The sequence below is a fragment of the Polistes canadensis genome, unplaced genomic scaffold (genome assembly GCF_001313835.1).
Source record: "Polistes canadensis isolate GaletaPanama2010 unplaced genomic scaffold, ASM131383v1 scaffold_37, whole genome shotgun sequence".
NCBI lineage: Eukaryota > Metazoa > Arthropoda > Insecta > Hymenoptera > Vespidae > Polistes > Polistes canadensis.
Genome location: NW_014569584.1, coordinates 195,951 through 223,593, shown reverse-complemented (window position 1 = coordinate 223,593; position 27,643 = coordinate 195,951). Strand labels below are relative to the sequence as shown.

General features: G+C 29.6%; 3 protein-coding genes across 24 annotated transcripts; all 3 read right to left on the bottom strand.

The window, feature by feature from the left end:
• Positions 1–83: 83 nt before the first annotated feature.
• LOC106784606 (myb-like protein I) lies at positions 84–5,824 on the bottom strand. The gene is made up of 14 exons (XM_014744341.1): positions 5,549–5,824; positions 5,232–5,317; positions 4,631–4,850; positions 4,304–4,556; positions 4,100–4,238; positions 3,859–4,028; positions 2,813–3,181; positions 2,425–2,713; positions 2,231–2,346; positions 1,838–2,035; positions 1,338–1,378; positions 1,165–1,267; positions 771–1,070; positions 84–683 (listed from the first exon to the last, which is right to left on the bottom strand). The coding sequence occupies exons 3-14, from the start codon at positions 4,844–4,846 to the stop codon at positions 97–99; spliced, it is 2,781 nt and encodes a 926-aa protein (XP_014599827.1). The 5' UTR covers positions 4,847–4,850; positions 5,232–5,317; positions 5,549–5,824; the 3' UTR covers positions 84–96.
• Positions 5,825–6,328: 504 nt separating this feature from the next.
• LOC106784607 lies at positions 6,329–14,443 on the bottom strand. Of its 8 annotated transcripts, none has more exons than XM_014744342.1 (6): positions 14,285–14,443; positions 7,856–8,009; positions 7,369–7,482; positions 6,853–6,966; positions 6,574–6,687; positions 6,329–6,488 (listed from the first exon to the last, which is right to left on the bottom strand). In XM_014744342.1, the coding sequence occupies exons 2-6, from the start codon at positions 7,983–7,985 to the stop codon at positions 6,460–6,462; spliced, it is 501 nt and encodes a 166-aa protein (XP_014599828.1). In that variant the 5' UTR covers positions 7,986–8,009; positions 14,285–14,443; the 3' UTR covers positions 6,329–6,459. The 8 variants fall into 8 exon arrangements, with proteins under 8 accessions (XP_014599828.1, XP_014599829.1, XP_014599830.1 ...); XM_014744343.1 differs by lacking the exon at positions 14,285–14,443 and adding an exon at positions 12,828–12,916; XM_014744344.1 differs by lacking the exon at positions 14,285–14,443 and adding an exon at positions 12,685–12,753.
• A 1,091-nt stretch (positions 14,444–15,534) lies between these two features.
• Positions 15,535–27,057, bottom strand: LOC106784567 (serine-arginine protein 55). 15 transcript variants are annotated; one of them, XM_014744277.1, is made up of 12 exons: positions 26,875–27,057; positions 25,562–25,685; positions 24,619–24,689; positions 23,261–23,341; positions 22,216–22,239; positions 22,009–22,065; positions 21,747–21,816; positions 17,976–18,049; positions 17,666–17,884; positions 17,013–17,138; positions 16,587–16,709; positions 15,535–16,352 (listed from the first exon to the last, which is right to left on the bottom strand). In XM_014744277.1, the coding sequence occupies exons 2-12, from the start codon at positions 25,682–25,684 to the stop codon at positions 16,211–16,213; spliced, it is 1,110 nt and encodes a 369-aa protein (XP_014599763.1). In that variant the 5' UTR covers position 25,685; positions 26,875–27,057; the 3' UTR covers positions 15,535–16,210. The 15 variants fall into 15 exon arrangements, with proteins under 15 accessions (XP_014599763.1, XP_014599761.1, XP_014599762.1 ...); XM_014744275.1 differs by lacking the exon at positions 23,261–23,341 and adding an exon at positions 23,136–23,231 and having other exon boundaries at positions 26,875–27,054; XM_014744276.1 differs by lacking the exon at positions 25,562–25,685 and adding an exon at positions 25,400–25,526 and having other exon boundaries at positions 26,875–27,053.
• Positions 27,058–27,643: the final 586 nt, after the last annotated feature.

Genomic DNA, 27,643 nt, shown 5'->3' with positions numbered 1-27,643 from the left:
TAAATATATTATATATATACATATATTATATATATAAGTTTTTATATTTTAATGAGAAAATAGAGAAATACTATTTTATAAAGAATATATATTGCCTTAAGTTGATAAATTTGAATTATTACTTTGTCCAATTTCATTAGAGAGCTCTGCTGTTTGAAGTGGTATAGGACCATATTGAAGATAATAATGTTGCTCTGGAAGTGAATACCATGGATCGTGTATATTTTGCGGCGGTAAACCGTTATATGCTGGCTGTTGAGGATGCATATATGGTGGATATACAGACGGATAAGCCGGAGAATATGTTTCTGCACTTGGATAGAAATATGGTAAAAAGGAATGTATATTACTTGCATCAACGACATCAGAATTGGGCATGCAAGTAATACTAGGGAAGCCTCCTTGAGGTAAATAATACGAGCCACCGTATGAATCCATTTCATTTTCACAATATGGTACATTTACATATGGTGGTTGCTGTATATAGGGTAGGTGACAAGAATTTGGCATTCCAGGAGGCACATATACTTGATTTAAAGCAGTATTTATATACGGTACTTGCATATCACCGTTTTGTGAATTTTGAAAATTTGAAGATTCATTAAACGATGAGTTATGTTGATATTGCTTAGAAATATTCTTATGCGAATATATTTGTTCGCAATTATTATTATAATGTTGATCTATAAAAAAGAGCAGTATATTAGTTTATGAAAATTATTAATACAAAGTAACATTACTCCCTTAACAAAATATATCTTTAAATGTACTTCTTTTAAATCGTGGTGCTGTATTATTAGATCGTTGTTTGTCTTTATTGATATTTTCTGTATCTTTAATATTTTCATGGGCAAATAGTGATGTTTTTTTTTCATTGTCCATTTTTTTTAACTTGTCCTTTTGTAAATCAGTCACATTATTTATGCACATATTTATCGTCTTCAGTGCTGGCTGTGGAATAACTATATTGTTCGTATTTTTGTCAGTACTTTCTTTTTGTTCTGTTAATTTTTCATCTTCCAGTATACATGTGTTAATATTTTGTATTTCTTCTATATTTTGAGACGCATCTGTAAAAAAAAATGAAAAATATGTTAATAAAATTATTAAATACACAGTACATATATATATTATGCAAATTATATTGTAAGAAATATATAATACTTGTATTTAATGATGTAACAGGTGGAACAGATATACACCAAGATTCCGGCGGTGCTGATTGACCATTAGGACCATAGTTCCATGCATGATTGATTCGAAAATACTGTAAAATACAATTTATGTGATTATATTTTGATTTCATATAGTATTAAAGTTTTGTAAATATATCTTACCTCTAATCCTAAATTATAGAAAAATTTTAATGTAGCTGGATCTGAAACGAAAAAGACGATTTATATATAAATTTCTATGAAATAATAACTCTTACAAGGAGACTTTACGAAGTAGCCCATTCAGTTGAGAAGAACTTATGTTAGTATTAATATACTAAAACTAGTATATTAATATATTTTTTATCGTCGAACAGTAGTAGTTAGTTCAGTCTTTTAACAACCGATCGAACGGCTTAAGCAATAGCGCTCTTGCCTATTATCCTGGTGTCCAGTGTTTGATATCCCGTGTAAAATATGTGAAAAGTTATATAACTTATAAGTAATAAACAAACAAAAACTTTGTGAAGGCTTTTTTCTCGAGATTGGCTGACTAGTTTACTTTCTTAGTTTAATAAGTTAACATCTCAAAGGTATAATATTAATATATTAAGTCTTATTGATTATTAAGTCAATTGAGTAGACTATTTTGTAAAGTCAACTTGTTAAATTGAAATGCCCACCTGATAATGGTAATTCGCAGCTATTTAAGTCTATACCTTTTTGAGTCGAATTATTGACATTTTGTAATGATTGATTCATTTGATTCGCAGGTATTAATTCACCCGTATAACCAGGCACGTACGGAACAGCAGGATAGGAATTACCATCCGAAGCAACATAATACAATGATGAATTTCCAGTTATAACTTGTGAGTTATCTAAAAAAAAATTCAAGATGTAATTATATAACGAATTTGACTATTTATGATTACCTAATTTATGCAAAAGAATTCGTCCTACATTAAGCCGAATTTAATTATAATAATTTAAATAAAATAACCTTTTTGTTTTTGTCATGAATATATTATTAAAAATTTATTATTATGTAGTTCCTTTTGTAAATAGCAACATACCTTCTCTACTATCTGTTATTGCATTTTCATGAATATCTCCCTGTCCACTAATTGTAGTATAATTTTGTAACTTTCCCAATGTATTTTCTCCAAGTATCTGACCTTGATTGTTCCTACTAACAGAACAGTAACTGATAATATTCTACATAGAATTATTGTACAATCGTAATACGTGCTGATAGTGTAATGTTTACCATTCTTGTTTTTGCCATTGATGCTCTGGAAAGTCTTCTTTTTTTATATTTTCATTGTTACTATCCTTATTATTTGTAATTAACATAACAGATCCAGTATTACTAGATGTTAATAGAGGAGTAGTTACTTTGTTAGTATTAGAAACACAAGTGTTACTGGTACTAATAGAATCTTGTTTATTATCAAGATTTCCTCCAGGATTATTATTATTAGATAAAGAATCAATACAATTTATTTGTTCCTTTGTTTTGTTTGAATTTGAGTTAGAAGACTTTTTATATTTTTGATCTGAACAAAAATTATATATACATTAATATGTAAATCATATATATAGAGAGGAGAAATTAATAGAAGAGAGAAGGAATCTTATTTTAATTATACACCTACTGGAATCAATTAGCTGAACATTCTTTTTACATATTGGTACCCAATTATTTTGCTTATTTTTTCGTAAAGATAATGGTTTAAGGGATGAATATGGTACAGTTCTTTTTTCTCCAAGTTCTTCTATAAATACTATTACTGAACCTTCGTTTTTACTTATTTCTTGAATATGTCCACAAAAGGTTGCAGGATCTTGATTTGATTTTCTTTGTAAAATTTTTGTTTCATTACAACTTTGATTATTTTCTAATGAACTTGCAATATTATTGATTCCATCCAAGTCACTTTTATTAAAGTTCATTTCAATTAAACATTTATCTCCAATTTGAAGCCCATTACTATTATATCTTGTCCAACCAGCATTTTTTATTTCTGTATAACAATGTAAAAATTAATAATTAACGTTTTACAAATTAATGTTCTACAAAATATCTATAGAAAAGAATACACAATGTAAAATTCTTGATTTGTATAGAAAACGAGAAAGGTCACAAAATTTTAGCAATATAACTTAGTTGTAATTGTATAAAACTTCAATTTGATATACTTCTTATACACCATGAATACTTCATTATGCTGCAAATATAAAGGAGAAATAAAATTGAAATATAAATAAAGTTATTATAGTTAGTTATCTTAACGAAATAGTTTACATTTATTACTTGTTTTATTATATCTTCTGTTATAATAAAACTGAAAATATTTCTCAATAAAGTCAACTTCAATTAAAATATAAACTAAAAATTGTTATTGTTCATGTCTTTCATAATTTATTTTTGAAAGTGGTATAAGTCCATTCGTAATTTAAAAAAACCTTTAATTATTTCTCTCTCCTCTTATAATTTTATTAATTATTATTGTATAGTAAAATTTAACAAGTTCATAATTTTAAAAACATTACCCATATTTATTAGTGTTTGCCAATATTTTTCAATTAACTCAAATGCAAATCCTTAAATGTATAAATAAATGGACTTATATCACTTTCAAATATAACAGCTCAATGAAATATTTGCAATAATATAGTACACATAATGTAAACTACATACCTCGTCTAATTTCATGCCATACATCGAAATCTATATTTCGATAAATATTAATATCAAGAGCTTTAGCGACTCTATAAGGGAATGGTGGTATACCTTTTGAGAAAGTATACATATCTCCTACGGTCTCACAGCCATTTTCCATTCTTTTATATATTTCCGCAGATAACTGTCTACAAAGAAATGTATGAGGAAACATGAAGCATATGTTATCAATTAATAAAAATTTTGTAGAAGAACTTACTCTCGCATCTCAAGATTTCCTTTTAAGAAGAATTTATCATGTCTTAGAGAAGAACTTCTATCGTGTAGCATTTTATGAACAGTATTATCCACATTTTTCATATCAAAAACATTTTTATATAGAATTTGGTACATAATAGCTGTAAATAAAGCTTAATGAAAAATAATGTACTAAAATGTAATGATAAAATGGAATGCTACTTACATTGACAAAAACCAGCAGCCATAACAAAATTTTTATTATAAACACTTTCGTACTGTTTTTGTGGTGTATGGCATAAATATATATGATTTGTAAAACCATTATTAGTCACTGATTTACAAATTTGTTTCTGTCCATTAAACAAAATGATATCTTTTTTATAAAGTAAAGATATAGCTTGAATTTCATTCGGACCACCTGATTCTGTGAAACATGCCATTTGTTCGAGATAACTATCAAATGGAATTGTTATGGACTGGAAACAGAATTTAAATAATGGTCAGAAATACTAAGTTAATATTTGTTCAAAAACAAACTTTATAGTTTTACCTCCTCAAACAAGTGTTTTCTTTTTCGCATGAATTCAACGCATTCTTTTCTCACTCTTATATGATAGTATTGTGTTAAATAAACTTGTTCGCTAACAGCTCTGAACAAACAAGTTGGATCCCTAGGAATATGTTTTCGAAAATATCCTTGGCCTTGTAACCATTCATCAACATGTTCTTGCGTCCTTTTTGAAGACTTTCTGGGAGATATTTCCATAATTCTTCAAAAAAATATCATGCAAATATTTCATATTTATAAAAAAGTATACATTCAAGTTTAATTAATCTATTTAATTTGCAGGTATCATGTTTTATTTTGAAAATCTTTTCCTAATATAATTTATGTAAAAATGTTGACAGATTGTATATATACGTCCATTTGATATGACCTTACTTAAGAAGTAGTAAGTGCTATTACAGTAGTTTTTATTTATCGATCAAAAATATACGAAAATCAATAAAAAATATAGAAAATTAATCGAAAATAAAAGAAGATCTACTTTAACAATGAAACGAGATAAATACTGATTGTGAGATATAATTAATACAATAATTAAATCTATTATTTTAGAACAATTGAAGGATAAAGATTGATTACTTACATGGATTATAAATCGTTATTAATATATCGATATTTATAGACCACTGATCAAAGAATAACTTATTATAATTTCCTGGAAATAAAATCCTGGAAAGAATTATTATTATTGTTAATTAAGAAAGAAAATAAGAGATAAGAAAACAGTTTAAAACGGTTTTACTGCACGTGTTCCGATGATAAATTTTTAAACTACTGTTGGTTAAGCGAGATGAAAAAGTTATTGGAAGATCGTTAACCGAATTATTAAATTTTAATACGTGATCTTTACTAGATATAAAATATTATAATTTACTACATATATGTCTCTATCCGTTTTACCTTGTCGAGTAATAAACCGATAAATTACTAGTTAAAAAAAATTCACATAAGAGCTAGAGATTATACATTGATTTCAGTTGACAATTACAAACCTCAAGGACAGGTCCTTTGTTCTGTTTCTATTTGAAGTCGTTTTTGTTTTCTTATTATGCGCGGTAATTTTGAGTTAATAAACAGAACTTTACTTACATTTACTGTATTTAAAATAAGTAGAACTATTTACTCTCGCGTTATTTGATAAAATAAATTCATATTTTTTTTATCCTTTTTTGGTTAATAAAAATTAATATTATTTATTTTTAAAAATTAGTAAATAATTATATTGCGTGTGACAAAATTATGAGAAAATTTTATACAAATGATTTTTATTATTCATCATAATAATTTCATTGGAATGACAATGCGTTACGTACGAAATATTAAAAAAGTACAATAGCCCGTTATATAAAATATGATTTTTACACAAATATAAAGTCAATCGGTGTAGCTCTGCGATATCTATAACGTATGCAATGCCACCAATCTTGCTGCTATAGAAAATAAAGTTTTACTTGCGTGCAGCTTTTTTAGTATAAAAAGTACATCCTTTGACGAGTATCAAAATATTTGGATGATAGCGTATTGAGCCTAAAATCAAGTTAGTTTGACAAAAAATATTAGGACTCGCATCGCCACAATACCTACGGTTTTCTTGATCATAATAGAGAACCATTTATTGCGTCTAGATATCGCCAGAAGGAACGTTTGTGACGGTAGTATAAGTATAATCATGAGATTACATTAACACAGTATTTCGCATTCACATTTTTGTTGGTAATGTATGAATTATTGTTATACAATGTCATGATATAGAAAATGGAAGAAATGACAAATTGCTGCTTTTTCTCTTCTTCATTATTCTGATGACGTTCTTAAGCAGCTATTTTCTCAGCAGCAATCGCTAAAAAACAGAAATATATATATATATATTTTTTTTTGTTTATCTATCTTTTTTACTTTTATATTTCTATTAAAGTTACGCAAACCTTCTTTGGTAGGCAAAGGATTTTTTTCAAGCGTTTCCGCATGCTTGAGTTTCGCTGGATCAAAATTTTCGATTCCAGATATCAACTGTTGCTTTCCCTTTTCTTGTTGAATGGCTATCAACAATAATAACGGAACAAATTATAATTTATATGTAATGGTTTTATTGGATGTAAACGTAATTGTATTTTATGTAATATAATGATAATAATATAATGAGCAGTTAGAAATGATAAAATACTTAGTGGAAGCTTCGGTAATAAGTTTAAATGTATACTCACCATCTTTATCAGGCAACGGATTCTTCTCTTGAGTAGTAGTATGTTTCAAACTAGTTGGATCAAATGTTTCAATGCCAGCAATCAGCGTTTGCTGAGTTTTTTCTGCTGCAACATCTGTAAAAATTGAAAATAAAATTGTAATAATTGATAAAAATATTCAATAATTAGCATTATAATGTTAATAAGCAATTTTTCTTAAGAAGTTTCCTGAAAAAAATGATGGAAATATATAGACATAAACATATATACAAGTATATGCATGAAGATAATCTAGAGACGTGTACATATTAGCGAGTATGAATTCCATGATAAGAATTTCAAAGCATAGCTTGTTTTTACTAAATGATATAATCCCAGTCCAATTGCTTGCCCACATTTTTTATTAAAAAGCGGAATTTTAATTGAGTTTATCACCAAGCTACCCTTAAGCTTTGATGTCAAAATCGATTTTACTGATTATCAAAATAGTGTAGGCAACTTTTTGTTTGCTTGAAGGTTCTACATTCATTTCGATACCTTTGGCATTTGGTAAAATAATCTTCTCCTTTGTATCTGCATGCTTCAATTGATCTTGGTTAAAACTTTCCACACCATGAATCAAATCAGAATGTTGTCGCTCTTGTCGCACGTCTACATATATTATTAAATAACAAATTATCGAAATCTTTCTTTCACGCGTACTTATGAAAATAATGAAATCTTAATCATAAATGAGCAGCCACTTATATGCCAAATCGATAAACTCTACAAAACGAAAAGTAGATAAAGTAATATATATTTTTATATTATTTATTATTGTGTGAATGGTCATTAAATCTAATCAATAAGAAAATTTATTTTAAATATAAAAAGTTGATCAAGTGCTTCGATAATAGAATTTTAATATATTTTAAAAATTGAAGTAATCGCTTTGGTTCAAATATAATTGTAATCTCTTAGAAATTATTCGTATAATCGTAGAAGATAAATAAGAGTTATCAATCAATGAAATCATTTAAAATACCTTCTGCAGATGGCAAGACATTTTTCTCCGCAGTTTCAGCTTTCTTCATACATCCGTGATTGAAGCCTTCTAGCTCGCTTTTTAAATCTAGTGCCACTTTTGGTAAATCTTTTAACGACGGACTTGACATGATGCTGCGTTAAGCTTCTTTAATCTGAAACAATAAAATATATTTAATCAATTAGAAATTTTTCTCCATATTTTATACAATATATAATTACTTAGAAAGTGTTCTATATAGATATTTTATGTACACAATTTTTTGGTTAAAGTCTAGTCGGGAAAAACGAAATCGAATTTGAATTTTCGTTTATTTTCGTTCAGCTGAGCGTAATCAAATGATTATGAAAAACATTAATTTTATTTGACGCTAGTAAAAACAAATGAACGAATCTAGCTGAATTTAAAGAATTTCTTTCTACAGTCATTTTTTTAAAAGTGCATAAATTTTATATATAGAAGATACTTAATAACGCATACGTGTCAGTAAAATTTCTTCATATTATTTTGATAAACATAAAAGAACGCTGAATCAATACTATGGTCGATGCATTAATCGCAGAGATATCGCTCGTGACTTACAATTAAATAAATGATTACAAATCATTTATATAGATCTATCTACGTATGAACTTAATAGAATTACAATCCAGACGTATAAGATTATTCTTATGAGTTTATTACATTTACTAATTCCGTCAAGTTCAATAAAGTAAAACATTTAACGAGTTTATATTAGGAGATCATTGTGGTCAAGCAATGCAAGAATAAATCTACCTTCGTGATTTGTTTTTCCTCTTCAATAAAAACAAAGAGTTATGGTTTGGAATTTGTAATAGCTTATTATAACTTTTAACTAATAAAAACTAAAGTTACGAGAAAAAAACAAAAATTTGTATAGACGAAAATAACTACTTTCGTTGTTTACTACTATGACTCGAATTAAAAAATAAAAATGACGTCAAAAACTAGAAAAATAATTTACGTTTAAGGAAAGTATTAAAATTTGCTAATTTTTATTGATAATTTTCATTATTTGAATTACTAATTATATACCCCTATTATTATAATTTTAGTTTTAATTAGAGATAATATTGTACAGAATAACGTATAAAAATTTTAACGCAATCCGTTCTGTAATTTTTTCTTTTTTTATATATGCAAGTTTAAAAAATTATGTTTCAAGGAAAACACATTCAAAGTTTACGGTACCGTCTTTCTTTAAAATAATCAAAATTTTAGTGTCCAAATTTCTGTATTACATTCTTAAAAATATGTAATATATATATATTTTATAAACTAAATGATTTTTCTCAAATTTTTAATCAGAATAACTCCTTAAATTATAATATATACGTATACGTTTTGTTTTTTAAACTTTATTATAACTTAACAAGACTCTGTTTATATATCCGTGGCTATCAGTACTGATTGTCAGCCTATCATATCGATAGTTATGTCAGAATTACACGTAAAAAAACTAAATCATGAAATTAAATATATGTACATTGTCAAATATTGAATCATAGGATTAAGCAAAATGTTTCGTTTGTATTTTTTTTACTTCTTATTTAATAATAAGTTAGTAAGAGAAGACATACGCTACAAACAGGAAACAGCAGCGGCTTGCTACTTCCTGTTTAGGCTTCCTCTCATCACTTTATTCATTTTATCCTGCATAATTTAAAAATTTCTTTTTCTCCAATGATATTAACTGATTCTCCAACCATATTTTATCGTAAAATTAGAAATAAATTGGTAAATAAATTCACATATAAAATACAATAGTTTTAAATTACGAGATCATATAATGTGTTGCATCCGAACTCACAAACATATACAATACTATGAATTATAACAGTGAATTAAGTAAAATGGACACACACACACACGAAATTTGTTTTATGATTTATTTTAAAATATAAATTATTTTAACCTCAACCGTGTTGTTTAAATGAATATGTATAACTACAGTAAAATTTCATTGGATTATAACATTAACATAACATTTCTTGAGTCATTTCTCTGGAAGTTTGGTTTCATCAAAAATAAAAATAATACCTAGAGATAATAAAAAGAAAAAATCAAAAAATAAATCAAGAGAAGATATAATTAGAAATTTATAAATACTTTTATAAATCACACTGCGTGCAACTTTTGCATTTTTTCTTTTTATTTCATCCATATCTCAGAATATTCTAAAATGCATGACGAATATATTTATCATTCACAGTTAAGAATTTAATATAAAATATAAATTATAAAAAATAAATCATTTTTTTATTTTTTTACTTAATCCATTGTTATAATTACCGGTACACATATGTGCATTCATCAACGGAATATAAGTTACTTAAACGAGTACACGTATTCTTAGTCGGTTACTATGTAAAGTTACTGGAGTGTAGTTTAGAAAAACAAGTTTCTTAAGAGGCTTCGTATCCGTTTAAAATAGAATATTCGTGACAGAACTTCTGAACAAGGCCATGTTGTAAATATCAGGAGTACGAAAGACGATCCTCGAAGACCGAGAAAGAGTTTCGAGGGATATGTTCTCTCGAACGGTGGGTCAGCATCGACAAGACTGTATAGGTCCTTATATGGTAGTCGCTTGTATGCCTCTTATAGACAGAAAGAGAGAGAGAGAGAAAGAGTGAGAGGGGAGAGAAGAGAGAAGAGAGAGGAGAGAGAGAGAGAAGATCAAAGAGAGACAAGAGTACGTTATCATCCTTTAGAATGACTCATAAAAATGATCATGTTTTTAAAAATAAAATAACTAGACTTTAAATAATGCATCAATATTTTATTTTTACATTTATTTCAAAATTTTTAAAAAAGTGAAGTAGATCAATTTGAAAGAATGCAAGATTATTTTTATGATTCATCATATATACAGTTGGTTATACGAACAGTCCAAATATACGTAGGTGTCTCGTGAACGTCATGTGAACGTGTATGTTCTGTATATCAAATATATAGATATGTATATATTTAAAGGTACAATTTACAGTGTATGGAATAACATGGTGCGTATGTGCGGATGGATATATATGCTTGGTTGCACGTAACGGTAAGACGTAGAGAGACAAACGATATCTTGATAGCTTACGGTATACGAATGAATAAAGAAACAAAAGTCAATATTATCCTCGTAAAAAAAAATATAATATTTATATTTAATCAAATAAAAAAATATATTGCAATTTTTCTAATATATCAAATATTATTTTTAAAAACTGTAGATAAAAATAAGTAATTTCGAATGAAAGTTCAAGTAATTTCAGAGTTATTTATAAACTTCAGGCATACATAAGATATTCCATGTAATTTAACTATAGTGAATATTTCCGTTATAATAATAAAATATATTTTTAAAAAGATTATTTTGTATATCATCATATTTTCACCACGTTCGCGCGAACCGTACAATAATTTTTTTCTAAAAGATTTATCAGCGTACGTTACACAGCAAGTTTCTTCGTTTTCTCAACGTTAAATAAATGTCGACAAGATGGTGATATTATTTGATGAAGATCCGGAGAAATCATTCTGCAAGTTCACGCGAATTTTCTCGGTCAAATGCATCTGGCGAGGAAAGGAGAGCGGCAAGTTAATAAGGAAACTAGGTTGCACGGAACGACAATCCATGCCGGTTTGCAGGACGCTCGTTACTTCGGTTGAACGAATGAATCACCCTCATCCTTAAATATGAACGGCCTACTGCGCACTTTACTGAATCTCAACATCTCTTTACTTCCATATTCGACGAATAAAATATGTGAAAATATAAACGACACAATTAAATCTATATCTCCTAGAATTGATTGAAAAAAATAATCTTTGTTTATATAAATATAACTGGTACGCGAAAGCTTTAAAAAAAATCTTTATTATCGTTAAAAATTAAACAGAAAAAAATATGGATACGATCGAATCTATGTCTCGCCAAACTGTTCGAGGAATATTTTAATAAATAATAAATACGTGAAAACTATGGAAATCGTTCGTGTTAATAAATAAGTAGAAAAAAATAGACGCAGCTGATTTTCGTAAAATTGATCGAGAAAAGTTTTTTTTTTTTTTATAAATAATGAGAAGGCTTTTGGAAAAAGTATTCGTTATTAAAAAAAAGACCCAAAAGAAAAATATATTTGAAATCGCAGGTATACATCCAAGCAAATGAAATTGTACAACTAGCAAGCAACCAGTTTACGCGGCAACCAATTAACTTGGGTAATCGCATTTAAGCAGGATTTTTTCAACGTACATCAAGTTATATATGTGTTTATGTGTGAGTACAGCTTATTTCACATTATTTATTCTAATTTCCTTTTTTGAGATTGAAAATATACGTATTCCTTATAATCGACATAATATTTAAAAAAAAAAAAAAAACCATCTATATATAAGGAAAATAAAATAAAAAAAAATAAAAATCATTCTATCTGAACGTTATCTACAAGGTTTGTCGCATTAAGTATTATATCTATATAGTATAAATTCACTAATACATCGTATTGTGGTTGAAGCGACAGGGCGTGGCCACTGTATTTTTATCTTTTTTTTTTTCAAACGAATTATTAAATTAAAAAATAAAAATGAAGTAAATAAATATTGAAATAAAACAAATCGCAAATTCTATATTACAATAAATTATTAAATTTAATGATATATAATATTATTCGATAAAAAACAAAAATATGCAAAACTCTAAGTCCTTCGATGTCATAAATGAATGAAAAAGGGATAATGAAGTGAATTTAGAGTTCGCTTGAAGCGTTCTGTACTTAGGGAAGTACATATACATATGTATATATCTAAATACATACGCGTATCGACCGGTGGGTGAAACATGCACCTACTACACAAATTTTCTCGATGAACACACATACACATTTATGTGTATAAAGAAACCAGAGAAAAAGAGAGAAATATACATATACACACATGCAGGATGTACGTATATACATACATATCTGTAAGAATCGTCGTTGCATATAAAACGAGAGACGAAACGTTAATGTTCTTTCTCTCTTTCGTGCGCGACCGTGACGGCTAACGAACCCTGGAGTGCGCGCACGCGCGCCATATCGAACGGTTCTGCGAAAGCTCAGGTACGTATCTAGCTATGAGAATTTAGCATGATTCATTAACTAAAAACGATATGTATATATATAGACCACATACATATACATATACAAAGATAGATATCTAAATTAAATGTAGTCCTTTTCTTATAACTATCCTAAAGATCATTAAAATAGAATTCAAAGCGCGCTTGGATAGAATTTCGATGTGGGGGAGGAGAGGTGGTGTTCTTTGAGAGGGGGCCAACGACACGATGCAGACGGATTCATCGATTGGCATAGGGTGATTCGAGTGGTGGGGTTCGTCGACTCCATTTCGACATATTTATATATATACACTCCCTCTAGTAAATTTATGTGTATTTGTGTATGTACAGGGTGTCATCAAATCCTTGTTAGATAGAAATATCATCAATTTAATGTGAACTGAAATTTAAATATTTTTTTAAATTTTGGTACTTCATTGAGATTTTTAGACTCTTAAAAATTTATTGATAATTATTGATATATTCTTTGATATTATTAATAATTTAAACAATGTTTCCGTGTAATGAGACACCTTGTATATCTACTCGAGCTCCCTTTTCATGGTCACGGTTACGCAGCGACCTCGAAATATATTCGACTACATTTATCATTCCGTTCCGTTTGACAGTAACTCGAAAGGAATTCATTTAAAATTTAAAAAAAAGGATAATTTCCTATTGTATACAATCGTTACCTTGGTAACAGAATACACCTTTGTAAGCTGAGGAACGTATATAGAATTTAAATTTGGAAAAGAAAAGAAAATAAAAGAAGTTAGTTGATAACTATCAATAGTGGCATGTAATTTAAATACATCACGAAAAAACGAATTAATATGTTTAGTAGGCATTCGTATATGAATCTGTCAAAACCACGCCCTTTCGCAATTGAACGTCTTTGTCCGATAATTCGTAAAAAATATAAATTATAAGAAAAATCGAATGAGACGGATTAAAAACAATTCATGGGAGACAAATTCTAAACATCAATACGAATTTTCTACTTAGAAGTTAGTTTTAAATGATACCGACCACACCCCTCTATTTCTCTTGCTCTTTCTTGCTTTCTTTCAATCTCTCTATGTAAATCTTCGCCCTTTAATCATAAATAATTTAAATAGGTATTTTAGGAAATAATTTCATGTAAAAAAAAAGAAGAATAGAAGCAACAATCGTTATAAGTTAATTACTTTACTCCGGCGTAATAAGCTCAATATACTTTTAAATATGCCGGCTCGAGCCGGTAAAATGTTTAAAGGAGTGTGTTGAGTTGTATACGATTGTAACAATGAATATGAGCAGAAGGGATCACTGACCTGACGTCTTCGATTGTCACTGCTACGACTTGAGACGGCGGAGTAGGAGAATACACGCAAGCCAGACGAAAATGTAAGGACAGGAACTAAACGGCACGCCGACCGATCCGTTAGTGTTTCTGCGTGACGCCACGCAATCAAGTACAGCGGCTGAGGAGAGAAAACTTCCACCACTCCTGCGGGCCCCGTATCCCCATTTCTCTCTTACGAACCAATCAACGACCGTCTACGAATCTCGCTTCTTCGTTCTGCCTACGCTAGTGCTGCTATTGTGGCCAAATCAGTAACTATTAATTATCTTCATTTCATGTAGACACATTTAGATCATTTACATATATCCAAATATTCTTTATTTTACAAAAATAATTGACATTACGATTTTTATTTAATTGTAATACTTTTCTTTTTTTTAACTATTTTTTGTACATATACATTTTATTATTTCTACAAATGTAGATATTATAGTATATTGAAATTACTATATGTAATAATTCAATCTTTAGAAGATATAAACCATATATCGCGATCTTAATTACAATATTAACATTTTATTATTGAAACTCGTTAAAAAATATTACAATTTTCAATGATGAGTAACGATCTAATTTGAATCAGAATATTATCATATTTTACTATGTAATTATTCATATCTACGTATTAATAATATAAAAAATTAATATAAACAAGAAAAATTTTAAATCAAGATATATTTTGTGAAGAACTTGATACTTCAGAATATTATTGTAGTCTCTAAGGGTTAGTATGCACATTCATTACCACTCTTTTTCGCTAGATTTAACTTCTCGTTGCTAAGGGCATGAGAGAACCGTTGTTACTATTTGTGGTATACAGGGGGATTTCAGAAGATGAGGGTTGATGGCTTGAGATGACTCACCGCATCGTCATCGTTCCAGCTGCGCGTCATGTGGCAAACTGTACGGATATCTTGGTTCACAAAAATCTATGTAGATTATACACTACCATGAACAGTGAAATAAATATATAATTCATGAGAATTTACCTAACAATAATTATTGTTAATCGATGAAATTATTGCGTATTATAATTTTAAAAATTTAACCATTACACTAGATTTTTATCTTAATTATATTATTATATTTTATACATAACTTTATTATATATATTGAAAATTGATTTAGTTTTCGATTTAACGAAAAAAATGTGATACTATAATATATACTGATAATATAATAGAGGATACAAATAGAATACACACACACACACACACATTGACAGAATAAAAGAATATTATTTTATTTAGTTCTTTCTCACATTTTGAAACCAAACTACATTCAAAGTTGAAGAAACATAAGGGAACACTTGCGAGAATATTTAAAAAAATCGATTGACACAAGTGCTTTATTGATAAATCCGATGTTTCTTATTTCTAAAATTTAATACACGTCATATTATTATCTTCTTAGTGTAAAGTAACTCTTAAGAATATATACAAAAAGCCATTATAAGGGGTTCCCTCCTATGTTATGTATACGGCGATACATCCAAAATGTGTAGAGACCGTTTAAAGTACAAAGAAACCTTAATTTCCTACATACTTATGAGATGGCTTATAAAATGTTTCCTTGTAATTTATAATTAACAGAACCAATGAGACTAAATTGGTTTAATTAAATATAACATTATTTTCAAGCCAATTATGTAGGCAGACAATACTAATGCAATTAGTTTCTTTTTTGTCGAAAAATGTATAAGACACATTTTTTTCGTCGTGCATGATGATTAAACACCATGAAAAGTCTGTGTATTCTCTATTAATGAAATCAAATCGGCTTCTTGAATATAAATCAATAGAAATTAAAAAAGAAAAAAGGGAAAATAAAGAAAAGAAAAAGAAAATTCATGAAAAATTGACATTAAGTCCATTTAAAAATCTTTACTCGTTATTCAGTCAGCTTTTTGCTTGTTGTTTTCTGGCGATTTATCTCCATTCATAGGCGAATGAGAGGGACTGTGACTTTTGCTATGTTTGCTTCCTGATCGAGATCGGGATCTGTCACCTCTTGATCGTTCGCGACTGGATCTATCCCTATAAAATAATATAATTAAAAATAAATAAACCAAAAGTATTTTACTTTGAAACAATATTTAATACAAAAATTTAACTAAAACACAACATTTTTATTTCTTGCGCTACTATACAACATCTAATAATTGAATTATTTGCATTTCTATGTTATATTTTTAGTCCGTTGATTTAGCTCATAAGATTACACAATTAAGACACGGAAATGCAAAATTCAATTTAGCGAGAAGGACTCACTTTGAGGGAGACTTGGCTTTTGATTTGGACTGCGACCTGGATTTTGACCTCTCAGCCTTGGACCTAGAACGAGATCTGGATTTGGACTTTGACTTAGATTTCGACTTTGAGCGGTCTCTTGATCTGTAAAATTATAGTTCAAATAAAGAAAAGAAAAACTTAATGAAATACAAAGAAACTCTTTCTCCAAGCTTGCGCATGATGATTGATGCGCATTATGTGAACAAGCATGAGAGCTCAAGGCATGTACCCAGCCCAAAGCACTGCCAATATCAAAATGGGTATATGAAGTTATTGACTAGTACGCAAGAAATGAAACAAATAACTAAAAATAACTATGAACGAATGACACGACACGATTAGATTTGACAAAAATTTAAATAACAAAGCTAGATGTTAAAAAGAAATAATTAATATGATACTCACTTTGACTTTGAGCGTGAGCGACTACGTTCAGGGGACTTGGATTTGGATTTTGATTTAGATTTTGAATGTGCTCTTGATTTTGAACGACTGCTGCGTCGGCTGCGACTACGCGAGCTTCTGCGGCTCCTGATAAGCAAAAAATAAAGTAAGTCTAATTAAGGAAGATACTTGTTACACGATACATGTTAATATGAAAAAATATTAAATGCCATTTCTTGGATTATTATTTGTATATGAACCATTTACAAGCCAAAGCAATTAATTTTACTTTTAGAATTTTTCAAAATGTTAGTATCAAAATATTTGATAGATGCTTAACTTATATTTAAAATAAGCTTCTATTTTTAATACCACTAAATGATCAAAATTAATAAGACCATTAAAAAATAAATGATAGAATGTATATAATTTTGTTTAACTTTCTCTTCTTTTTATTTTAAAGTGATAATCGATTTGGCAGATGGGTGGCTTAAACAAAAAATTTACCTATATTATGCAGAATATAAATAGATTCAAATTAAATAAAGAATAGAAATTATATACATATTATAATTCATTAGGATTATAATGTGATGGCGAAAATATATTTAATATGTAAAAAATAAAAAATAAAACCAAAATAATTAGGAGACTTAAATCGCCCCCGACAGTACCTTGATCGGGTTCGAGAACGACGATTATACCTTGAGCGGGAGCGGGAGCGACGACGAGATCGAGAGCGCGACCGAGATCTGGATCTTGAACTTGAAGATCTTGAACGACGACCACGTCTCTTGTCTTCAATAAGCCTGATTCTACGTCCGTTTAATTCTGTATCATCTAGTTTATCTATAGCGTTTTTCAGGTCCGAATATGTTGCAAATTCTACAACTCTGTAATAAAAATATAAATTTTAGTAGTTTGATTCAAGGTTTAAAATAAAAGTTGAAAGTATAATCATAAGCACAGAATTAATAACATTACCCTTCATTTCTACGTTGCTTATGTGCATCTGCATAGGTCACTTCTCCAGCTTGTCGCATGTAATCCTTCAAATCCTAAGCGTTACATAAAAAAATATAATTAATATATCGTAATAATTCAAACCAGTGCAAAATTTACAAATATAATAATTGCGATTAAACTTTACTAGAATGTGTTCCTAGGTTGATTTATCGCAAAGATTAAACTGTATCCTGTGCACTCTTACATTATGATCCTATTAGAGATCTTTCCCGTTTTTAAAGGCAACCTAAATATAACCCTAAAGGAAATAAAATAATATATCACAACCTACCATCTATCTGTATCTTCACATATAGAATAATGTTTAAGATCACGTGCTCGAATTTAGTATCTACATTTGATCCAACCTTTCTTTTAATGCAATTCAATGCTTTATACATTTCATTATGATTTAGTTTATAAATAAACTCTCCACTTTACAGAAAAAATTTCTTTATCTTTCTAAGAACAAACTTTATATTTTTCTGCTATATATACTCTATTGCAATTTCTGTAAAGTAGCTCACATTTGATCATATACAATGATAAATTGTAGACTGTAGTCTTTCTTTCTTATGATAAATATGATGCAGAATCTATATCTACTAGAAAAAAATAAAAACGGATCTGTGAAATGCACAAATCAAAATTTGAAGATAAAGCATCACTATTGTTTATTTACGAAATACTGCTTTAGGAAATTATTAAAAGCAATAAAATACGCTAAAAATATGAAAATGAATCTTTAGAACTATTACAAAAAAATATTTAAAAAAAAAAAGAAAACGTCTTAAAAACAAAGTCCACTGCACCAGCGATCGCTGATAAGTCTATATTATATCGCAAAATAAAAAATAATTTTTCATGACGAAAAGACAATTATGAACATTGTGGAAGTAATCTTGTTACATTGATGAACATCATCCAAACGTCGACTCTGAAGTTCCAAGTATCGTTCTTTTGAAAAGGTCAACCTTCATTGATATTCTCTTGGTGCATGTTACATGATGGCAGCGCTTTCGTCCATTGAAAAACTTCCCTCTTTCATTAATTCGTAATTCCTGTAGTTGTTTTTTTTAGAGATATTCATAGAAAATGTTAGTAGAATCTTCTCATCAGGTAACTCATCGATATCTGTGCTTGTTCATATGTGGGAACCAGGTACGGCTTAATGCTGTAAATAACTCTTGCTCATGAACACCAGTAAATTTTCATTGTTTCTTACTAAAGGTCCTTGTGCATCCTTGGATCCTTGGTTGCTTCTATTTTTCAATGACATCATAATACCTCTTCGTACAAATGGAAGACAGAGCAATGTCATGAGAGAATATTACCAATCCTTCCTCCATTTTGAGATTCGTCTATGATATTTCTCTTTCTGAAATTTTCTGTTCTTATTTATATTTAAAAAAAAAGTCTTTAGTTAAATTGTCTTGCATAAAGAAAAGTTGATATTTATTTTTAGATTTCAAGTGAAAACTTTTGAAGAAAATTTAACACAATTGATTCAGAATTCGAAGAACAAAACTAATGTATAATATGTATATATGTATGTATATATAAATATTATACGATTATTAGGAATATTTAAATATATACTATCAAGAAAAGAAAAAAAACATAAGAGAGAGACAGAGAGAGAGAGAGAGAGAGAGAGAGAGAGAGAGAAATGAATGTAGTGAACAAATTTTTTATTCTATAACGAATGGATGCCTAATTTCGAGCACAGTAATGTCATAACTATAGTCTCCTGTTTCTTTTGCGTGTGCAGGGCTCCAAATTCCAAAAACTATCAATGGATACATCTATGTAGATATGCATAAATGTGTATATTCTTATATATATAAATATATATGCATATACATGATATATACCGATAGCGGTACTGAACTATGGTGCACAGTAAAAAAAGTTAATGAGACAATGTATATGAATAATAATCATTATCATGTGTAAGTGTATATAGATATAGTAGATATATATCTAAGAAGATTACACTCGTTTAAGGTGACGCATTTACCTTGGGCCCAGGCACCACCTTGCTTACGGACAGAGAGAAAGGCCAGACGCAGGGCGCTTGGTTGGGTCGAACGGATCTGTGTGGCGCAGTCGCGGTTGGTTCGGGTTTCGGCCCGCATGTATGCCCTCATGGGTGGCCGCTGCCTGACTTACTAGATGGCTAGATTGGTGCCGTACCAGTAGTAGTAACAGTCGTAGAAGAGTAGTACCAGTGGTAATGGTGATGACGATGATGATGTTGGATGGGAGTAGTAGTAGTAGTAATGTTGTTGTTGGTGGTGGTTGTAGTAGTAATAAGTAATAATGTCGGTTTTGTAATATAGGATAAAATCATGACTCGTCGATGATAAAGATAGTAATAAGTAAATACTGAAGAGTAAAACAGTTATTTCCAATGTATAGAAGTAGGTCAAAGGCATATTCGTGCTTGCAGACGGACGAACGGACGCCTCCCCCAGTGGTTATGATGAAAGGATCGAAGTATGTTAGAGAATCTATCACTGGGGCGAATCACTGGGTTTCACCACGTATCACTGTGCGTAAGTAGTAGTAGGTGGTAGATAGGTAGTAGGTGTACCCAGTGCCTCTCGCGGCTCTCTCTCTCACCCGGGACACACCTCAGAAACCAATCTGGTGTCACTTGACCTCAAGGCGGGCCCATCGTCATCTCTATCATCGCACATCAGTCTATTGGCCCTACCGGTCGCCCCTCCTCGGCGAAGAGGATATGGCTCTTCGGAAAGAAGATCAATTATATTGTTTTTCTCAACTGTTGGCCGAACGTAAATAAAATAATAAATTGAAAAAGTAACGTCCAAGAGTTATCAAAAACCGACTGTGACCGATCGAGAAATTTTTCTTTTTTTCTTTTTCTTTTTTTTTTTTTTTTTTTTCAGTAAAAACCAATCATCCGGAAAGTGTAACAATGACGTATATTTTATATAATGTAAATTGATCAAGTAAGACTTGGTCCATATATAAATACGCAAAATGATTTATCTTTTGCTCGTCTCCCAAGATTTCCTTGAATAAAATTTGTCCTGGTTTATAGTTTTGTAACATCTTGAATGCGTCCTGGTATTTCCCACATCGCTTGCACACTTTGCATACTGCCCTTGGCAATATATACAAGTGTCTTCTTCTTCATTTGGTTTTCCTTAGCCTTGTTTCTTCGTGCAAAAAAAGCACAGAACATCTACGATGCGTGAGTTATATTATCTTCTAAAAGTGTTTCTCTATTTGTAAAATGCATGTTCTTCTATCAATCATCTCTACATAATGATGTTCCTCATCATGAAAAATAATCTTCTTTTTCCTTTTCTTGCAGTTCCCTCATATACCTTTGCTTGATGTAGCTTTTGCGTGTATTTTTTTTTATATTAATGTGTGGGCCTCGTGTATCTTGTGTTGAAATGTTCATCCATATCTAAATGATCTCATTTTGAATGCCATAGACTTACTTGATCAAAATGTACATCTTTGAATACGAGAGAGAGTTCTTTCATGTGTAATCGAACTTAAAAGCGATAAAAGAAAAGCAAATATAAAATATTAATACTAAATGCAGAAAAAAGTAAGTTTGGTTCGACTCGGGATACAAAATACAGAGCCTCATGTTATGATATAATGAATACATCAGGTGCACTGCTCTATCTGGAACCTCGAGTAGCAATCAAACTCACATTGAAGTATTTATAAATATAAAAATAAAATTGTCAATTTATAGCTTACCTGCCAACTGACACGACTTGACAGATTTTCAACGGTGAGACGATATTCAGTGCGTGTTGGTGGTCCATATCTAAAAAAGGAAAATAAATTAGTATTATCTGCATGACTCTTTTAAAATAAGCAGGTTTGTCTTGGACCTGACTTTACGTTAATATAGCGAAAAATTTAACGAAAAACGCAAGAATGACGAATAATGCAATATTACAATAAAAATTGAATAAATAAAGATGTATCTTTAGAGCGTAACATTGGATGTATGTACCTGGGCAATGATTGCTTGTAGCTAGATGCAGTCCTCGTGTTTCTGTTCACACTATCTCTGCAAAAAGGGATCTTATGTGAACAGAAATAACGGATCGATGTTAAAACCTTCAGCAAATAACTACATATTGGCACTCATTGCTCAGGCACACAATCAATCACCTGTTCCAATCGAATCAAATCTACTCAAAATGCAGCAATAGCGTACCTGTCGTGCCGCATATCGTCTCGGCTGTAACAAACACAATACCACACATCTATTAGTCGCCAATTATATTCTTTCATCCATCTCTGTCTTACACATTCTTTTTCTTATCTCGTTCGTTTCACACAAGTAAACCACATTCATTTATACAAACATACATACATACATACATACATTCATACATAAATACATCATGCATAAACACACAACACTACCTCTCATTTTTTTCTCAACCTTTTGTCCAACTTGATCGTTCGTTATCTGTCAATTTGTCATTATTTTATTTTATTTTACTTTACTTTTCTCATTCATTCACATTATCATTCTTACCCTTTCTTACTCTCCCACGCTCTCTAATTCTCTTCTTTATCTAAGAGCAATAAACATAATGTCTGAGAGGATATCACTAGGCATTATGCTATATTACGTGTGCACACTAGCATCAAAGCGATTATTCGACGTACTCGGGAGAGCAGTCAAATCCAAGACAACCGATTTAAAAAAGTTGAAGTTATTGACTAAACGAACTTTTTTTTTTTTTCATTTAAAAAGAATATTATTTTTTTTGTAATAAGCAAAAATGTAACTTTAAGTAATAACGCGTCATTATTTGTCTCTATGCTCTCTAAATTCGAGCTTATCATATCCAAGGTTACGTTCTTCCCTGTACGGGCGATGTGCGAAATCGTTCGTATTGTTAGTCAGTGAAAAAAATAAAGCTTGAAAAAAATGAAAAAATAAAAAAAAGATTTGTTATATATGTACGTATATAAATATATACAAGGAAAAAAATTGCAATGTATTCAAAAGCCAAAGCTTGAAGGCTTCTCAAGAGATTTCGCACATTTTGAGTTGACTGCCTGCAGGGGAGGAGGGGATTATGATCGCTCTGATAAAATAAAAAAAAGGATAGCGTGTCTTACGCAGATCGCCTCGAGTCCCCATAACCACCACGGGAGTCACCATAGCGCCACTGGTCACTACCCCTAGGTGTCCCCCGGGCCCTCTCTACAGTAATTCTGTAACAAGACACATTGGATATGCTTACTTGTCTCTCCAGGAGCGTGAGCGTCCGTAGCCACGGTCGCCTCGCCTCCCTGAAACACCCCGTGCTATCTCCACCGCCACTCTGAAACACACCCAACAAAACCCCGCCTAAGTCCTCAACTAATTCTTACTCTAAGGCTGCTTCCTTCCTTCCTTCTTTCCTTTTCTTTCCATTCCTCAGCCTTCTTTCGAAATCCGTTCAATTATAATCCACCTTTCCCTTTTCTTTCTCTATCGTCCAGTCTCTGAGGCGCTGTCCCCTTTCACGTTTCTCTTCGTCCCCCTATAATCTAACTGCTTTTTCTTCTAATACAACTTACGGCCGATCTAAATTCTTTATTTTGTAATTATAAAAGGCTTTCTCGTAATTAATCGTGATCCATTGACCATAACTCTATGCTCAAGTCCTCGAACTTTTTTTAAACACCATTTTTTTTGTTTCTCAGGATCACAAAGAAATTATGAAAAAGCATATCTAACGTCTTAATCTATGTTTCGTCTGTTCTATCAAATCATGCGATATGCATTACTCAAAGGCTGATGCATGTAGGAAGAACTTTATAATCGGGGAATTGATGGAAGTTTTTCAAAATGGCGGCAAACACATCGGCTTTTAAGATGCACTCTTATTATGGAATAAATCCAATTAATAAGTTGGAGGACAGACGCCGTTTACTGAAGACGTAAGCTTACAAGCAAAAAATCGTCCAATGAGACAAAACAATTACAATTATATATCTAGATTTAGCATTATGCAGAAGCAATAGCACACATTATTTCTATATAAAATCTTAATTTAATTATTAAGGAAATTTTCAAATTAATTTCATTTTTATCATTTAATGCCATTGCTTCTTAACATGAATTCATCTATCTTGGAACTACAACATTAGCATAAGAATATACTAATTTTATACGATCAAGTTCATACTCTATTACATATAGAGTAACTTTTGAAAAAGTATTATTGAAAATATTGATAATTACTAAAAATTTAAGTATACAAATGTATCGCTTTCAAAATACTACTAATGGTGTAGTTATATATATATTATCAGAAATATAATAAGATGTATATATAACTTAAATAATATTGATTATGATAAATTTGATAAGAATGTAATAAATCAATGATTAATAGTTTAACAATTTAAAAATGTTTAAAGAATATTCAAACTGTATTATTTATATAATAATTAGTTTTAAAAAGTTTTCAAATATAAGAGCTTCAAACATTATATTAAAAAACAATTCACTCGTGCAAATTGTCACCTTCATCTCTAAATTATAATTGATTTAAATTCATCGTGCTCGTTTTGAAATACATTCATAAAAAACTGACTATGATGAGTCTATTACCTTTCTCCTAACAGCTCTTTTCCATTTAGTTCATAAACAGCATCGTCAGCATCCCTGTAGTCGTCAAATTCCTGTGAACAGGTTATATTTATTGATAATGACTAATACAACGTATCCTCTTAGCATTTCAAGATTGCATAATTTAGTGAAATTAAATACTTGCAATATAGTTCTTATTTGAAATTAATAAACGAGAACATTATTTACATCCGTATTTTATAAATATAATTCTATAATGTTCAAATTCAAATTCTAACTATTAGAATACTTCAAATTTGAAATTACTATTATAGAAATTTGTAAAAGTTGAGCTTATTTTTAGCTTCTTCTTTTTATCCATAACTTACAAACTCTTTGCAGAATAATCGACGAAAAGTCTTCCACTCCACTAAACAGCCATAGTGCAGTGCTCGGGACTCAGGTCAGGTCTCATCAACTCAGACAACTGAGTTATAATTATAACTTAACACATTAGACTCTTTTTGGTCCAGAAAATTATACAAATTCATAATAATAACAACAAAATAAATAAAAACAATACAATAAAATAAATATACTTTGACGAAAATAAATTCCATTTAATTGTTATATATAGACAAAAGTAAACATAGTATATTTGAAATGTTAAATATTATAAATAAAGACAAACAAAAATGAAATATTTTAATTAAATATCACATACAAAAAAATAATAAATTTTAAAACACAAATTTTGTTATTTGGACCAAACTGAGCAACAAAGTGCAAGAATTTCTATGTTTTACTTGATGTGTGTACTTACAACAAAACCGTAACCGTTCTTGATTAGGACATCCCGGAAACGACCGTAGCCTCTGAAAAATCTCTCAAGGTCTCTTTCCCTGGTACCGTATGGAAGTCCTCCAACATAGACTCTTGTCCCTACCATACTGTAAAAAAAACAATTGTACCTCATTAGACTTACCACAAAGGCAAATCCATTCTTCATAGCGACCTCCTTGATTCTACCATATTTCCGGAAGAACTTCTCAAGGTCGCGCTCTCTCACCCGGTATGTTAATCCACCAACGAATACTCGGGTGCTCATTCTTAAAGGAAAATATAAAAACACCATACATAACAGGCTTCTTTAAAAACCTGCTATTTATTCATATGACAATACAAAGACTGTAAAAATATCTTTTTCCTTTTAATTATTTTGTTCAGTTCTAACTGAGAAGTGCAAACTGTTATTTTCATATGATGCTTTTAAAAATTAAGCACCCCAATTTCTTATTTCAGTATCCTACCTTACTGAATTTGTCGAACAGGTCTCTCACTTAACAAACATAGTCCAGTTTGCTTTACACAAGCACAAACTTGTTACACTAAAGAAGTACAGACACTACAGAAAAGTTATTCACAAAGCAATTTATATACGATGATACAAATATATACGTATAAAATAATTTTATATCAGTTTGCAAATAAACATGTTATGTATGTGCTATTTTATTATGTATATCGCATTCCTCTCAGCATATTGATGAGCAAATATTTTTATCGAGTATAAAAGTAAATAATGTTTAAGTACTTAGATGCTCGATCATTGTTTACTTAGACACTCTTGTTTGATATATTGTTCAAATTGGTCGATGAAAAAAAGATTAGGCGGGAGAACACAAGTACCGTTAATCAAGTTAACATACGCAGTAGTAGTAGTACTTTCAACGTAACGGTACATATCTCATTTCTCTTTCTTCGATACTAGAATTGATATACACATATGTATCTTTATGTAATATACAGAAACAAGCGATATCATAAGTATATATAAAAAAAATCATACTAAAATGGTTTACAAATGATCAAATGTACAAAAATTCCAGAAAGAGTAAACAGAACATTAATTGCGTCTTAGAATTAAATTTGTTACCATCATTGCCATGAAGGAAACATCTACGATAATAAAACAATAAAAAATAAAAATAAAATTAATAAGTGAAAATATAAAAAGAAAAAATTTTATCACGCATTACTTGATAAAATACAAAATAATTAAGAAATTAAACTTCAATCCTAACCCAAAAAATCGTAACCATATTTAACAAAAAATATATTTCTACGATTAGTAATAGATAAGTTATCGGAAATGGGCAATACACAAAAATAGGCAAGACTAGTAATAGCTGTAATGTATGTTGGCGAGCATAAGGTCGAAATAATTAATACGAATCGTCTATTTTATTAATTTGTAATATTAAATGTTTAATAAAAAATAAATATTTGTTAACTTACCTGAATATTAATGGAATGAACTATTGTTTTCTAACACGGATCTCAATTTGATCTTACGATACAAAGATATTGAAATCACTGGAAGAAGTAATGATCGGCGTCTGATGCAAGACGGTTCGTTGTAACAACGGGAACGAAACGGGGTTCGCACAACGGAAAACGAAGCTACACCCAATCTTTAGCCTCGATGACAGACGAGTACATCCGGTTAACGTTATAATTAACACTATGTTTCCATCTTGATATTCTAGTATAATAATAAACTAATCGAAAAATAATAATGTATTTTATTATTATTTATTTTGAAATTGAATATTGTATATAAAAATATTACAACTTTTCTTTAATTATTTTTCGACTTCGGTACTGCACCATATGATTGAGTATGCTTTCTTCCTATTGGAAGATTAATTCATTTTCCATTATTTGATATTGTATATATATATGTATATATTATTTATTTTATTAATTATTATTATTTTATTATACGAAGTATAAGGAAAAATATATAATTTTTTGTCTTATAAGATTAGGGAAATATATTTAATATTGTAGAACATACGTAGTACAAAATTGGCGCGAAATTCAATTCATAGAAAGTTTGGAATGAAATGATAATGATTATATAATGAAAGCTCAATAAAAATAGGACAATATTTAAAAAAAATATGTCCAATATGTTTTAATTATATTATTAATAAAGGTTAATAAAGCTTGTAACGTTGATCAAGAAAAAAAGGTGTTGAAATATGATAATGTAGAGTATTGT

Excerpts from the sequence above, each read along its gene's own strand:
- LOC106784606 (XM_014744341.1), bottom strand. The coding sequence starts at position 4,846 with ATGGAAATATCTCCCAGAAAGTCTTCAAAAAGGACGCAAGAACATGTT. Across the intron at positions 2,714-2,812 it reads TGTTCAGCTAATTGATTCCA|ATCAAAAATATAAAAAGTCT; the intron begins GTAGGTGTATAA and ends ATTTTTGTTCAG. Across the intron at positions 1,379-1,837 it reads CTGCGAATTACCATTATCAG|ATCCAGCTACATTAAAATTT; the intron begins GTGGGCATTTCA and ends TTTTCGTTTCAG.
- LOC106784607 (XM_014744342.1), bottom strand. The coding sequence starts at position 7,985 with ATGTCAAGTCCGTCGTTAAAAGATTTACCAAAAGTGGCACTAGATTTA. Across the intron at positions 7,483-7,855 it reads TGTCTTGCCATCTGCAGAAG|ACGTGCGACAAGAGCGACAA; the intron begins GTATTTTAAATG and ends TAATATATGTAG. Across the intron at positions 6,489-6,573 it reads TCCTTTGCCTACCAAAGAAG|CGATTGCTGCTGAGAAAATA; the intron begins GTTTGCGTAACT and ends TCTGTTTTTTAG.
- LOC106784567 (XM_014744273.1), bottom strand. The coding sequence starts at position 25,525 with ATGGTAGGGACAAGAGTCTATGTTGGAGGACTTCCATACGGTACCAGG. Across the intron at positions 17,885-17,975 it reads AAGCAACGTAGAAATGAAGG|AGTTGTAGAATTTGCAACAT; the intron begins GTAATGTTATTA and ends TTTTTATTACAG. Across the intron at positions 16,353-16,586 it reads AAAGCCAAGTCTCCCTCAAA|GGATAGATCCAGTCGCGAAC; the intron begins GTGAGTCCTTCT and ends ATTATTTTATAG.